Consider the following 14,620-nt stretch of genomic DNA (forward strand, 5'->3'; position numbering starts at 1 on the left):
TCGAGCTTCTACTATGCTTCGATCACTTCCACGAACTGGGTCTTAACTCAAGTTACTCAACACTCTAGTCTAATTCGTTATCAGGCTTTAATGAACTGAACTTATGTCAATACAGTTTGTATTTGTTTCTTTGGGCCGGGTTTTGAGTGGAGGCCCAATACCAACCAAATGCATTAATGAAAGAAAAAAAAAAGAGATTGATTTCCTCACAGTCACAGCAATGAGCACATGACATCGTTCTCCAACATGGACAAGGACAAGGACATGCACACATTAATCATAATTATCCGACGCTAATCAATTAATACTACAATTAGTTGATTAGTTAATGATGACACGTCATCACCTCGTTAAAGTGGAAGGGTAAACATGTCATTAAGTACTCCAGGCATGTTCGGTCGGTAAAATATGTAAATCTCTCTCGTAAATTCGGCGAACAAACAATTCTCCTCGATTTTCCGATTCGCAATCTCTCTGTTTTCGAATTGGTTCTGGTGAGTTTGGATTTGAATTTGAGCTAGAGATTTGCTTTTTTTTTTTTTTTTTTTTCTCCGATCTGATCCCATCGAAGCTTCGGGAAGGAGAAGAAGGAAGATGTTTAACGGGATGATGGATCCGGAGATGATCCGGCTCGCTCAAGATCAGATGAGCCGCATGACTCCTGCTGATTTCGCTAGAATCCAACAACAGGTCTTTCTATTTCCTTTTATTTTTTATTTTTTTTTAAATAATAATTGATTTGATGTGATTGTCATAATTGATTCAAATTTGCTTTGTCGAATCGAATGGAATGTGTTCTCTTGAGAGAGACAGTTCACGAAAGTTAGTTTGTAATATTGTACTGACAAGCATAAGTACTTGTATGTGTTGGAAAATTTTTAAAAATAATATATTTACTCTTGTTTCTTGATGTCAATTGTTGTTAATTTACAGATGATGTCGAATCCAGATTTGATGAAAATGGCAACTGAGAGTATGAACAGCATGAGGCCTGAAGATTTGAGACAAGCTGCTGAACAGCTCAAGCATACTCGCCCTGAGGATATGGCGCAGATTGGCGAGAAGATGGCTAATGCTTCCCCTGAAGAGATTGCTGCTATGCGTGTTCAGGCTGATGCTCAGTTTACCTACCAAAGAAACGCAGCTCAGATGCTGAAGAAACAGGTAATGTTGTTGGCTTTGGGAGAGAGGGAATCTTTGATTTTCTTTGTATTTATCTCTATGTAATTACTTTGATACTGCAACCATTTTGTTGCTATATTTGGCAGGGTAATGAGCTTCATAGTCGCGGAAACTTCAGTGGTGCTGCAGAGAAATATTTGCGTGTAAGCCTGCATACACGTATCTCTTGCTGTGCTATTTGACTTTTTAGTATTTTTTGAATTCAAGAAGAGTTTTATCTCTACTCATTATGCAAATACTCATTGACCATATCTCAGGCAAAGAACAATCTGAAGGACATTCCATCTTCTAAAGGTGGAGCTCTTTTGTTGGCTTGTTCTCTCAATCTGATGTCATGTTATTTGAAGACGAATCAGCATGAAGAGTGCATAAAGGAAGGTTCCGAGGTATGCTGAACCTTGTGTATGCTAACATGTCTAGGAAAAAGAGTGATGTCAATCTATTATCTTTTTTTTTTCTTCTTATAATAGATGTAACACATTAATGTCATCCTGTCTCTGTGTTGTTCTGATGAATTTACATTCTGACATTAATTTAGGTTTTGGCATATGATGCAACAAACGTCAAAGCCCTATACAGGAGGGGGCAAGCTTACAGAGACCTGGGACAATTTGAAGTTAGTTCTTCTGTTGCTTATGGAAGTTCCATTCCTTGCCATTATGTCCTGAATATATGTTTTCTCATTGATTGTTTTAATCTATAAGGATGCCGTCTCCGATCTAAGCAAGGCTCATGAAGTTTCCCCTGAAGATGAGACAATCGCCGATGTGCTAAGGTATGTATTATTTATATTTTGTAACTGCTAGTGTCATACTTTTCAGCTCTGCTTGTTTCATAGTTTTGGATATTGACATATTTATAATAAACATCATTTAACTTTTATCTCTCTTTTTTTTTCCATGTAGAGATGCTAAGGAAAGAGTGGCTGTTGAGGGCCCTGGCAAGGCATCATCAAGAGGTATTATAATCTTTCTGAATTGCTTCAAATAATATAGTGTTATTATGTCAAACCAGACATTTCTTAGCTGCATCGATGATCTGCTTCATCTGTGAATGGCGAAACAACTGAATATTGTTATCTTGATTGGTTATTAGGTGTGGTGATTGAAGAAATAACTGAAGAAGATACTGGAGAAAATAAAAAACGGTCTAAAGAGGTCACTGAGACACAACCAGAAAGCAACACTGGTGGCAATGCTCGGGGTATAAAGACGGATGCTGATGGATTGCAAGCTCTTAGAGATGACCCGGAAGCAATCAGGTTTCAACACCACTCCAAACTACTGTATAGATGTGTTTGTTTTACAATTGCGAACGAATTGTATAATTTAAATTTCTATTTTACTCATTCTTTGGCTTGCAGAACGTTTCAGAACTTCATTACAAAAACTGACCCCGATACACTCGCTGCTATTAGCGGAGGCAAAGCTGGAGACATGTCACCAGACATGTTCAAAACCGCCTCTAGCATGATAGGCAAAATGTCTCCTGAAGAGATTCAAAAAATGGTCCAAACAGCCTCGTCTTTTAAAGGAGACAACCCTTTCGTCTCTTCGACTTCGCCATCCGGAGGAAACGGGTTTGCACCCACACCAGACATGCTTAAACTCGCGTCTGATATGATGAGTAAGATGTCAACGGAAGAGCGTGAGAGGATGTTTAACATGGCGTCGTCTTTGAAAGCAAACGCTCCAGTTTCAACATCAAACAGGGACGCAGAAGCAACTGTTCCACGGGAAAGTAGTTTTGTAGGTGAGTCTAGTTCTTCGGCTCCAAGAAGCGGTTTGGAACCAAGCGTCGCTTCTGCTCCGCCTGCTGACTTGCAAGAACAGATGAGAAACCAAATGAAAGATCCAGCCATGCGACAGGTTCTTGTTTATATATTTTACCTAATCAGGAAACATAAATGTGATAGTAAATGTTCATATATTTAGTGTTTTATTTGTTTGTTTTTTTGTTAGATGTTCACGTCTATGATTAAGAACATGAATCCGGAGATGATGGCTAGTATGAGCGAGCAATTCGGGATGAAGCTTTCTCAAGAAGATGCTGCAAAAGCTCAGGAAGCCATGGCTTCTCTTACTCCTGAAGCCTTAGAGAAAATGGTAAGCATTTGGTTTAGGAAAAAAAAAAAAAGAGAATGTGAAAACAGAATATTACAGAAGTGATTGTTTTAGTCCATCTCTCATCTGTCTAAAAACTAAATGTTTGTGTGCAGATGAGATGGGCGGACCGGGCTCAAACCGGGATAGAGAAAGCGAAGAAAGCAAAGAAGTGGTTGCTAGGGAAAGGCGGGTTGATCTTGGCAATATGCATGCTCATCTTAGCAGTGATCCTTCATCGTCTCGGCTACATTGGAAGATAAAGGAAACAACGAAGGTCTCTTGAGACTTCTTCAACCCTTTACGTTAAGATCAGTCTTTGGTTTTGCTTCGTAGTTTGTACAACAACCGTAACATCGACCCACGTTTTGTCTCAATTTCTTCCACCTTCTGTAGTGTTTTTAAAAGAAAAACTTTTAATGTTAAAAAGAATATGCTGTTTTAGTTAAGATATTCGCTTATTTAATAAAGAGAGAGTTACGTATAAGGTTATTTTTCTTGGTTTCATTACATGTTTAACACTTTACACATGAGGTGTATTTTCTGCTTTGCTTTAGTTTTTTCTTTTTCCATAATGCCTTTAATTCAGACGAGATGAGATTTATGGTTAAGTTAAAAGGGAAAAAGTACATAAAACATTAGGATATGTTAGAAACCGTTAGATTAAAGTATTTTGAAAACAATCCGACGGCCCATTTAAAACAAGTACGATTCTAGTAAAAGCGATAACGTAGATTTAATAATTGTTTGATCTCATCTTCTCCTGCTTGGGGAGTAATGTGGTTGGAGGAATCATGGTCAAAGATAGAGTCATGGTCATCATTTTGTGGACATTACAAATGTTTTGGAGATTTGGCTGTTTAGCACTTAATGTGGTCTACACTAGAAGTAGGAAAAGATAATTTAAAGGTTACAGACATGTGGTCACGTTTGTATGAAAAGGGTGTGGTCAAGTGTGTGTGTTAAGTGGTCATGTTCGTGTGGTCAAAAACAGTCTATCGTAATGTGGTCAAGTGTGTGTGTTCAGTGGTCATGTTCGTGTGGTCAAAAGCAGTCTATCATAATCAGTTAGAGGCAGGAAGTGATGGATGCGGCTGTGTGAAGATCCACCGGTAACCAGACAACATAAAATTTGGCCAATAAGGGTAGGTTGATTTAGGGTTTGTAAACAAATATCAAAGGAGTTGAAGAAAAAAATAAGTTGTGAAAGTTGAAACTTTTCATTGTCGATCAGAGAGATGCAAAATTGTTTTTCTTCGTCTTGTCGTTTCTGAAGCACTGAACAAAGATAATTGAGATATGAGAGTTGCAGAGTGTCCAAAGTTATAAAGACGACTGTTTCATTGAAATTCAGGCCATGAAAATCATTTACTACTTTTGATGAGTCCAAATAAATAAGAATTTAACTAAAATTGTGTTCTGGAGTGGGACGTTGAAGTCGCCGACATGATGAAGATCTTGCAGTAGTGAAGAAGAATAGTGGGGTACAAGAAGATGAGTTTAGCAGCGACAATTTTTTAGATGTTAGTTTTTTGGTTTGCTTAGTCACAAGGGTATTTTAGATAAATTGCAAGAAAAAAGTACTCCACCAGCACAAAGTATGTGTAAATGTAAATGGAGAAAATAAAAGTATGCCTAAGTGTATTTTTTTCTTTAATAAATCGTACTTATCCAAAAAGCATATACAAATTAGTTTATTCGTGGTATCTTTGTCTAGATTTGATTATAAACTCACAAAATCAACATCAATACTACTGTAGTGCTCTTAACATTAGAAGAGGAACAAAATATTAATGTTTTAGATATTCATTTATATGAATCAGATTTGATTTTTTCTTAATATGAATCATATTTGATTTTTCTTACTATAAATCATATTAGATTTTTTTACCCAAGTTTGTCTAAATATATCTCAATATATTTCCACCTTCCGTTAGTCCTTTGAATATTTAGAGAGAAATACGAATTTTCTTTTCTAGATTATACGTATCTTTCTTACCGACATAATTATTCTTTCTCGTACTTTCTTTTCCCGACCAAGAGTGAAAAATCTTGTTGTCGGAATGAGGTGAAAACAGAAAGTACAGATAAAAAAGCAAAAGAACTCAACAAGGGAAAAGGAAACTAATCTGGGACCCAGTCGTTGTCTTTTCGTTAGTGGTCTGAATTAAATTTAAATAAAGAAGAAAAAATGAAGGTCGTTGAGAGAGAGAGAGAGACAGAGTCAAAAGAGTCCACGCGCAAGAAAGAAGAAAAGTCTAGTCTTTTGTCTTCTTCTTCTTCTTCTTCTTCATCATCTCCATCTCCATTATCTTCGCTCTTCACGAATCTAGGGTTTTGTTGATCACCCTTTATTATCCCTTTCTTCATCTCCGTTAGGTCATCATCATCATCCGATTTCAATGGAGGTTATTTTTTTTCCCGTTTAATTTGATCTGATTCATCGTAATTGCGTAAATTCTTCTGAAAATGATGCTTTTGGGGTTCGAAGCCGGGTTGAATTGTGCTCAGTTTCTCTAGATTCACCTCTTTGCTCGTTGGATTTTGCATTATTGAAAAAATTATAATTTCAGGGAGTTGGTGATACGACGTCGTCTGAGGGACACCTGATTTCGGCAGCAGCTTTTGTGCAAGGGGGAATCCAAGATGCTTGTGATGATGCTTGTAGCATCTGTCTTGAAGCCTTTTGCGAATCCGAACCATCTACTGTTATGTATCTCAAAATCAAATTACATTTTTATATTCCATTTAGTTCGCATATTTAATTCAATTTTTGTTACCTCTCTTCTCTCGCGCAGTTGACTAGTTGCAAGCATGAGTATCATCTCCAATGCATTCTTGAGTGGTAAGATCTCTTCAAACCTGAAAATGAAACTCTTAGAATAATCAAATACCTCAAGGTTTGTTGTCATTTTATATTTCAAAAATTTCCAGGTGTCAAAGGAGTTCACAGTGCCCAATGTGTTGGCAATCAATTAGTCTCAAAGACCCCACAAGGTTAATTTTTTGGTCACCTTGTAATACCATTTACTTGGTAACTTTACCATGATGCATCCTTGATTGATAGAGGTTTTAGCGATGTGCTTTCTATGTTTCCAGTCAGGAGCTGCTTGAGGCTGTTGTACAGGAGAGGAACTTCCACTCCATTCCACCTAGAAATGCCACCGTTTTTCTTCGTTCAGCTTTCGGCGATTTTGAGTTACAACATGTATGCGACTCTTCTTATTATCATCTTGAATTCTTGATTCTTGAATTGATTACATCTTTTTGCTAGTGAATTATCTAAATGGAGAGTTCCATCTTTGTTACAATTTTTTTTTTCCTTAAATGCAGCTCCCGCCGAATGTGGATAACTTGGATCTCGAAGAGCGGATCATACAGCACTTTGCTGCTATGGGACGAGCAAGACATGGGGCGAGAAGGGAAGGACACAGAAGCAGGTCATCAACTCAAGGTGGTCATCCACAGTATATGGTGTACTCTCAACATCCTAATGCTTCTCCTCCTCCTCCTCCTCATCCAATGCCTTCCTCTCCATCTCAGAGAGATGAGAGTGACACTGTCACAAACCTTCCTCACAATACTACTATAGGGGAGGGTTCTCTTCAGTCAAACACAGTCACAAACCTTTCTCCTTCGGCATCTGATTCAAACAGCAGGTCTGAACCTGATTGTTGTCTCTTATTACAATGTAACTACATGCAGCCAATCTGAGGCTTCCTTTGTTTTTACCGTACACAGATCTCTTAATCAATCTTCACCAAGTGATCAAGATAGAGCTGGACCATCTGAACTCCAAACATTTTCAGAATCTCTAAAGTCTAGACTAAACGCTGTCTCAACTAGGTACCCCCATCATCTCTCTCTAGCTAGCTTTGGTTTGTTTAATAATTTTTCACCTATTTTAAGTGATTCTTGATGCACAAATGTAGATACAAAGAGTCTATATCAAAGAACACGAGGAGCTGGAAAGAAAGATTCTTCTCTCGCAACACTTCCATGGCAGAACTTGGCTCTGAGGTTAAAAGAGAAGTCAATGCCGGAATCGCCACTGTGTCCCGCATGATGGAACGTCTAGAAACGAGAGAAAACAGTAGCACTGCATCTGTATCATCAGAAAATCAACACACTCCTGGTGAATCACACAATGAGCATAATGGAAGATCAGAAGCGGGTGATGAACATTCTTTGAATGAAAGAGGTGTTAAAGGAGCATGTGCGGCTGGTTCTGGTTCTAGCTAATAAAACAAGTGCCAGCATCTTGTTGTTGGCAAAGGTATATATGTTTAACCCTATATATCTTGATTTACTGATTCAGTTTTTAATCCCCTCAACATCTAAGTTCTTGTTCTGTTCTTTCTTTTCTTTCTTTGTAGAGACATGCAGATGTTTCTCATTGTGTAAGTCTGCTATATATATTACAGAGTCAGAAGTTCAAAAAGCGTGGGAGCATAGGAAGAGTTTCTGCTTCTTAAAAAAAAAAACAATAATAAGAAAAGGTTATATGACCAAAAGGAGGCTTTGCTTCAGAAATGAAACGCCTTCTGATGTGTTGTGTTATGTCAAAACAAAACTAAAAAGAAAAAAAAAGAGTAAAAGACTGTTGTGTGTTGTAAATTGACATTCTCGCTCACATTATCGATCAGTTCTGCTTATTTGATTTTGTGTATGATTGTTTACTTATCTTCAAAAATTTGGCCAAGTAAACCGAACTTATTGTATCTAAAGTGTGTTGATGTTAGACAAAAGAAAACGTTGACTCAGCTTTTCTCCACTAGCTGCTTTTTCTGTTGGAATATCAAAAGCAAAACAGGAAGACAGAGTCAGGAACTACATATGGTCAAGTAGTTCCAAAGTCCAAATGATATACCTAATGTAATGTCTTTCTGATGCTCAGGCATTATTGACTATACTGTAGTAATCTTCTCCGCCTTGGGGATACTTAACTTAATCCTTGCAGTCATTGATCTGAAAAGGACAAAGGGACCGGCATATAATCTTCTCCTACATATGATCCACTTCTTGAATGTTTTAGTGTCAATAATTCTTTAAGAAAAATGAAGAATGAGAATGAATCATACGAAAAACATATTCCCCCTATGGCCCTATAAATGATGTAATTTTTCAGGAGTGAGACAAGTTTTTTTTTGTTAAAATTTAAAGTTTAAACCGTTGTTAAAAATAACATAATGGTACTTTCTGGAAATAAATTTAATGGATTTTTTTTTTTTAATTTTCCTTATTTTGTGCACTTTTCCTGATTTCCAAACATAAATGTGTTCTTGTAGCTAATACTACTATAGTTTTATTTATCTAGGGTGGGTCGTTTGTGGAATTCACCACGAAGCCAGCCAGCCATGGAAGATTCACAACCGTCTCTCGTTCACGCAGGAAACAGCACAACAAGAAGAACCATTCCTTTCGATCTGATCATCGAGATACTATCTCTACTTCCTGGGAAATCGCTCTTTCGATTTCAATCCGTGTCAAAACAATGGTTCTCTACCATCCGCAGCAAATTTTTTGTAGACTTGTTCCAGACTAGGTCAAAGAGTCGGCCTCGTCTCCTTCTCACGCTCTATCTCAGAGATGCTGAGGAGCAATTCATCTTCTCGGCTCCTGAACACACAGACGATGATAAATCCTCCTCCAGTGTCATGGCAAGATACGACATGCCGATCTCGGCTCCAGGCTACAACTTGACCTCTGGTTCTGTCAACGGTTTCGTCTGCTTCAGAGGTGTTAGCTGTCATACCATCGCCGTTTATAATCCCACCACTAGACAAATTGTGAAACTGCCAGACGTTACACCCAACGGAAGATACATGTACGCATGTCTTGGGTACGATCCAGTCGAAGATCAGTACAAGGTGTTGTGTGTGATGATGTTCGGCTCTGAAAGACAAGATATGCAACCGGAGCATTTCGTTTGCACTGTGAGTTCATCTCAGAAACAAGAGTGGAGAAAGATCGAGAACCCCACCGGAGTTGATTACCGATGTATCTTTGGAGACAAATGCATTGATGGTGCTCTATACTATGAAGTTGGACGACAGTCAAGAATAGTTAGGTTCGATGTTAGATCTGAGAAGATTCAGTTTATTAAAACACCACTGGTCCACTTTTATAAATTACAAGGGAAAATTGGGCAGTGTAGATTATTCTTGCACAGAAAATTTGATGACGTTGTGGGTTCTTGAGGATGTGGAGAAACAGGAATGGTCGAGCATGATGTTTGTCTTACCTTCTAAGTGGGAAGATTTACCTGAGACTGACGTCGTGTCTAAAGGACTGATCCATACGGGCGAGCTTATGGTGTTCATTCCATGGTTAGAGTCATCTAAGCCTTTTTATGTTTGTTTTTTTTTTTTGAAACACAACTTTCATTAAACTCAAACTTGACGACTACAATGACAAAGAGGAAATTAAACATCCTCTTGAAGACAAACCATAAACTACAACAAAAAAATCAATTAAACATAATAAGTCTTCATATGAAGTTGACAGCGGGAAGTTTTACTAAATTAATTGACAAAAAATTAAAACGATGCCCATGTCTCATGTAAGATAGTTTAATATACATTAATACAAATTTAGAATATGTTTCAAAAATTTAAAACAGCACTAAAGATCATAGGCTTCAGTATATAGACCATTTATAGAAAAATTAAATATTTTCGTATGGGTTAACCCATAGATTTTGAGAAAAATTTAAAAATAAGAAAATACTGTTTTAATGCATAGTTGCATCTTTCACTAACATATGATGAAGGTCAAAGAGGTTTGGAACTATTTTTGTCTCCGTTTCTCTAGAAAACAGCGATTTTATAGTGGTTAGTCCACCAGGTTAGGGAGGGTTATGAAGTTTTACTAAATTAATTGACAAAAAATTTAAAAGATGCCCATGCCCCATGAAAGATAGTTTAATATACATTAATACAAATGTAGAATGTGTTTAGAAATTTTAAAACAACACTTAAGATCATAGGTTTCGGTATATAGAGCATTTACCAAAAATTTAATATTTTCGTAGGAGTTAATACATAGATTTTGAGAAAAAATCAAAAATGTGAAAATAATGTTTGAATGCATAGTTGCATCCTTCACTAACATATGATGAAGGTCAAAGAGTGTCTCCGTTTCTCTAGAAAATAGCGATTTTATAGTGGTTAGTCCAACAGTTTAGGGAGTATTATGAAGTTTTTCTAAATTAATTGACAAAAAAATAAAAAAAAACCCATATACCATGAAAGAGAGTTTAATATACATTAATACAAATGTTGAATGTGTTTCAAAAATTTGAAACATCACTAAAGATCATATGCTTCAGTATATAGAACATTTATAGAAAAATTAAATATTTTCGTAGGGGTTAACCCATAGATTTTGAGAAAAATTTAAAAATAAGAATATACTGTTTTAATGCATAGTTGCATCATTCACTAACATATGATGAAGGTCAAAGAGGTTTGGAACTTTTGATGTCTCCGTTTCTCTAGAAAATAGCGATTTTATAGTGGTTAGTCCAACAGTTTAGGGAGTATTATGAAGTTTTTCTAAATTAATTGACAAAAAAATAAAAAAAAACCCATATACCATGAAAGAGAGTTTAATATACGTTAATACAAATGTTAAATTTGTTTCAAAATTTTAAAACAACACTAAAGATCATAGACTTCATTATATAGAGCATTTATACAAAAAAAAAATATTTTCGTAGGGGTTAACCCATAGATTTTGAGAAAAATTCAAAAATATGAAAATATTGTTTTAATGCATAGTTGCATCCTGCACTAACATATGATGAAGGTCAAAGAGGTTTAGAATTTTTGTGTAAGTTTCTCTAGAAAACATCGATTTTATAGTGGTTTTTTTTTTTTTTTTGAAACACAACTTTCATTAAATTCAAACTTGACGACTACAATGACAAGAGAGAATTAAACATCCTCTTGAAGACAAACCATATATAAACTACAACAAAAAAAGCAATTACATAATAAGTCTTCATATGAAGTTGACAGCGGATTCGAGACATGGCTTGAATGCGTCGATAAAGCATTTCCGGCAAAGTCGGATAGCTGAGATTTAGTCACAAGTGACGTTGCGAGACAACCCTCACCAACAAGAAAAACCGAAGTAATCTTGATTGCACCTTCTGGCCCCGTACAGACCGCTACGCAAGGAAACAAACCGGCGAGTAAGCTGAAACAATAACTCGGAAAAGGATCCGAAAGAACATCTCCGTTCATAGAATGGAGGTATGATTGTAAGATTCTATCCTCGACCAAGGAGGATGATGAAAACGATAACAGATCCGGTGAATCCACCGAAAACTGCTTCTTAAGTGAGTGATATTGCAATAAGCTCAGAATAAAGACTTCAATGAATCCATCGAAGCTCTTTAAATTAACCATAGAAACCAAAACCGAAATTGATTGGCTCACAATGTGTTTCAGGTTTCTGGATTTTAGTAGATTGATAACTGGGATAGCAGCTTTAGCCAAAGTACTGGGCCAGGCCCATGAAGATTCGTATCTTGGTCCAATAGCTTCTGGCTCATTGGCAAGGGACGTTGTGGATCTGGAGTACGAGTCGGAAGCGGCGAGGAGATCCCTGGTTGAAAGACAAAGAGCAGTGGTCGGTGGGTATTTGCAGAGCTCACCGGAACAAGCTAGATGGCCATCGAGACAAGTCGGAGGAGGAGACTGTTCTTCACCATAACAGGTTTTGCCGGACTCCCAAGCAAGACTGGAGAGAATATAACTTAACTGGGTGGAGAAGGTGAGAGTATTGAGCAGACAACACAACCTTATCAAGCTTTGAAGAAATAGATCTGGTCGCCGGAATGGAATCCCATCTACATCGGTCGCCGGATTAACGCAAGATGTTAAGAGAAGGTGTGGCTGGAGTCGTTTACGGTGTGGGTCTTCAGACAGGCGCTTCATCGCTGAGGTTGAGTTAAATAGGTTTATAGATCTGAAGATCTGATGAGAGGAGACATGGAGGATGAAAAGATGGAGAGAGGTATCGTCTGAGAAAATTATCCAGGAGTCCCTGGAGAAAAGGTCCACTCTGGTGAACTCCGACCAACAGTACGAGACCACGGAGATCTCTACCGGTAGTGTTGACAGTAGATCCAGAGCAGCAAAGTTGAAAGAAACCATAAGAGATACAGGACAGAAGTGAATTAAAGATGGAGTTGTGGCTAGGAAAGACTGGCAGAGGTGACGCCGGCGTGCGTCTGCACCACCGGCGTCGGAGAACATGTTGAAATTTGAAAACTCGATAACCGTGCCCGAGAGAAAAGCGTCTACAGAAAGCTCATGCTACGAAGTCTTAGATTTTTATAGTGGTTAGTCCACCAATTTAAGGAGTATTATGAAGTTTTACTAAATTAATTGACAAAAAATTATAACGATTCCCATGTCCCATGAAAGATAGTTTAATATACATTAATACAAATGTAGAATGTGTTTAGAAATTTTAAAACAACACTAAAGATCATAGGTTTCAGTATATAGAGGATTTACCAAAAATTCAATATTTTCGTAGGGGTTAACACATAGATTTTGAGAAAAATTCAAAAATGTGAAAATACTGTTTTAATGCATAGTTGCATCATTCACTAACATATGATGAATGTCAAAGAGGTTTAAAAATTTTGTTGCCTCTGTTTCTCTAGAAAATAGCAATTTTATAATAGTTAGTCCACCAATTTAGAGAGTATTATGAAGTTTTACTAAATTAATTGACAAAAAATTAAACTATGCCCATGTGCTATTAAAAAAAGTTTAATATAAATTATTACAAATGTAGAATGTGTTTAGAAATTTTAAAACAACACTAAAGATCATAGGTTTCAGTATATAGAGGATTTACCAAAAATTCAATATTTTCGTAGGGGTTAACACATAGATTTTGAGAAAAATTCAAAAATGTGAAAATACTGTTTTAATGCATAGTTGCATCATTCACTAACATATGATGAATGTCAAAGAGGTTTAAAAATTTTGTTGCCTCTGTTTCTCTAGAAAATAGCAATTTTATAATAGTTAGTCCACCAATTTAGAGAGTATTATGAAGTTTTACTAAATTAATTGACAAAAAATTAAACTATGCCCATGTGCTATTAAAAAAAGTTTAATATAAATTATTACAAATGTAGAATGTGTTTAGAAATTTTAAAACAACACTAAAAATCATAGGCTTCGGTATATAGAGCATTTACCGAAAAAATTAATATTTTCGTAGGGGTTACCTCTATGAATTCCTATGAATTAGGGATAAGATTAACTGAGTTTTTTAGTTATATTAAAATGTTCTAGACATGTCACTTGTTTGCTCAAAAGAAAATGGATTCAACCATTCCTCACTTCAACAATCACTGTAGACTAGTTGTTCTTGCCGGTACAGTGAAGCCGCCAGAAAACGCATCATACACTGATTTTTTTTAAAACATTTTGCTAAGTTGTAAACATCATGTCAAAAATGAACGTTGGGGTTTTACAAGATATGATTAGCAAATATAAAACTTGTAGACTTGTTTCCACAGAAAAAAAGTTAAAAACATGAAAACAAAAGCAATCAATAGTTTAGCGCGTGAGAGAACGAACATGACCAGAAGTAATGATACAAACTTTAGAAGTCCGAGCGAGAAGTCGAGCCTAGACAGGTTTAAAGGGAGAGAACCGAAGACTAGGGAACGAGAACATGACCAGCCAGCCGGAATATACGAGGACAAGAAAACTTAGCGTAACAGTTCGGAATATATTAAACCTTGTCATGAAGAATGATAATAGTTATTTTCTGTGGGAAAGAGAAGAACAGTTTTGTTTACGCATGTGCTGTTTTCAATAAAACCATCATTGTTCCTTCTCAAATAGTAACGTGGAACTATCTAAGTAAATACACTTTGTCATGGAATAAAATTATAAATTAAATAAGGGTACTATATCATAATCTTAATCATTAAAAATATAAAATATTTTAATACTGAAAAAAAAAATTGAAACGTGTTATAAAAGAACTGGAATTTATTTGTATCGCAGGAATTTAAATAAGGGCGAAATTTTATACCCGTAGAAAGAAATAACACTGATACAGAGAGAGAATAGAAGAGAAGTGTTTTTTAAGGTGTGTTTACAATTGATCGAAACGATCGTTTATATAGAAATGAAAAAGTAGGATTTACTGTGCGTGCATAGTGACGCGGGCTCCACATAATACTCATACACACGAAATTTCCATTTCGGTGCGTGTATTCTTGACTTTCATCATTCACGTTCATAACACTCCCCCTTGGAGACCGGTGTCACTATTGTCTCTTGCTTAACGTT

At 36.4% G+C, this 14,620-nt stretch overlaps 2 protein-coding genes and 1 pseudogene across 3 annotated transcripts; all 3 read left to right on the top strand.

Moving 5' to 3' along the window:
• Positions 1-398: 398 nt before the first annotated feature.
• On the top strand, positions 399-3,754 carry LOC106327977 (outer envelope protein 61-like). 2 transcript variants are annotated; one of them, XM_013766312.1, is made up of 12 exons: positions 399-494; positions 572-690; positions 934-1,164; positions 1,269-1,325; positions 1,440-1,568; positions 1,721-1,798; positions 1,887-1,957; positions 2,088-2,140; positions 2,278-2,443; positions 2,546-3,050; positions 3,144-3,287; positions 3,401-3,754. In XM_013766312.1, the coding sequence occupies exons 2-12, from the start codon at positions 595-597 to the stop codon at positions 3,545-3,547; spliced, it is 1,677 nt and encodes a 558-aa protein (XP_013621766.1). In that variant the 5' UTR covers positions 399-494; positions 572-594; the 3' UTR covers positions 3,548-3,754. The 2 variants fall into 2 exon arrangements, with proteins under 2 accessions (XP_013621766.1, XP_013621767.1); XM_013766313.1 differs by having other exon boundaries at positions 403-494; positions 588-690.
• Positions 3,755-5,484: 1,730 nt separating this feature from the next.
• On the top strand, positions 5,485-7,944 carry LOC106328939 (E3 ubiquitin-protein ligase RHF2A-like). The gene is made up of 9 exons (XM_013767486.1): positions 5,485-5,692; positions 5,858-5,992; positions 6,083-6,129; positions 6,219-6,281; positions 6,384-6,492; positions 6,618-6,943; positions 7,026-7,130; positions 7,217-7,560; positions 7,661-7,944. The coding sequence occupies exons 1-8, from the start codon at positions 5,687-5,689 to the stop codon at positions 7,524-7,526; spliced, it is 1,101 nt and encodes a 366-aa protein (XP_013622940.1). The 5' UTR covers positions 5,485-5,686; the 3' UTR covers positions 7,527-7,560; positions 7,661-7,944.
• Positions 7,945-8,576: 632 nt separating this feature from the next.
• Positions 8,577-14,620, top strand: part of LOC106335682 — a 9,212-nt pseudogene continuing 3,168 nt past the window's right edge.

This window comes from Brassica oleracea, chromosome C3, assembly GCF_000695525.1.
Source record: "Brassica oleracea var. oleracea cultivar TO1000 chromosome C3, BOL, whole genome shotgun sequence".
Taxonomy (NCBI): domain Eukaryota; kingdom Viridiplantae; phylum Streptophyta; class Magnoliopsida; order Brassicales; family Brassicaceae; genus Brassica; species Brassica oleracea.

What these genes read in the sequence shown, in the direction of transcription:
- LOC106327977 (XM_013766312.1), top strand. Translation starts at nt 595, where the DNA reads ATGTTTAACGGGATGATGGATCCGGAGATGATCCGGCTCGCTCAAGAT. An exon ending in TCGCTAGAATCCAACAACAG is followed by an intron (nt 691 to 933) that starts GTCTTTCTATTT and finishes GTTAATTTACAG; the next exon opens with ATGATGTCGAATCCAGATTT. An exon ending in AAGATCCAGCCATGCGACAG is followed by an intron (nt 3,051 to 3,143) that starts GTTCTTGTTTAT and finishes TTTTTTTGTTAG; the next exon opens with ATGTTCACGTCTATGATTAA.
- LOC106328939 (XM_013767486.1), top strand. An exon ending in GCATCTGATTCAAACAGCAG is followed by an intron (nt 6,944 to 7,025) that starts GTCTGAACCTGA and finishes TACCGTACACAG; the next exon opens with ATCTCTTAATCAATCTTCAC. An exon ending in CTAAACGCTGTCTCAACTAG is followed by an intron (nt 7,131 to 7,216) that starts GTACCCCCATCA and finishes GCACAAATGTAG; the next exon opens with ATACAAAGAGTCTATATCAA.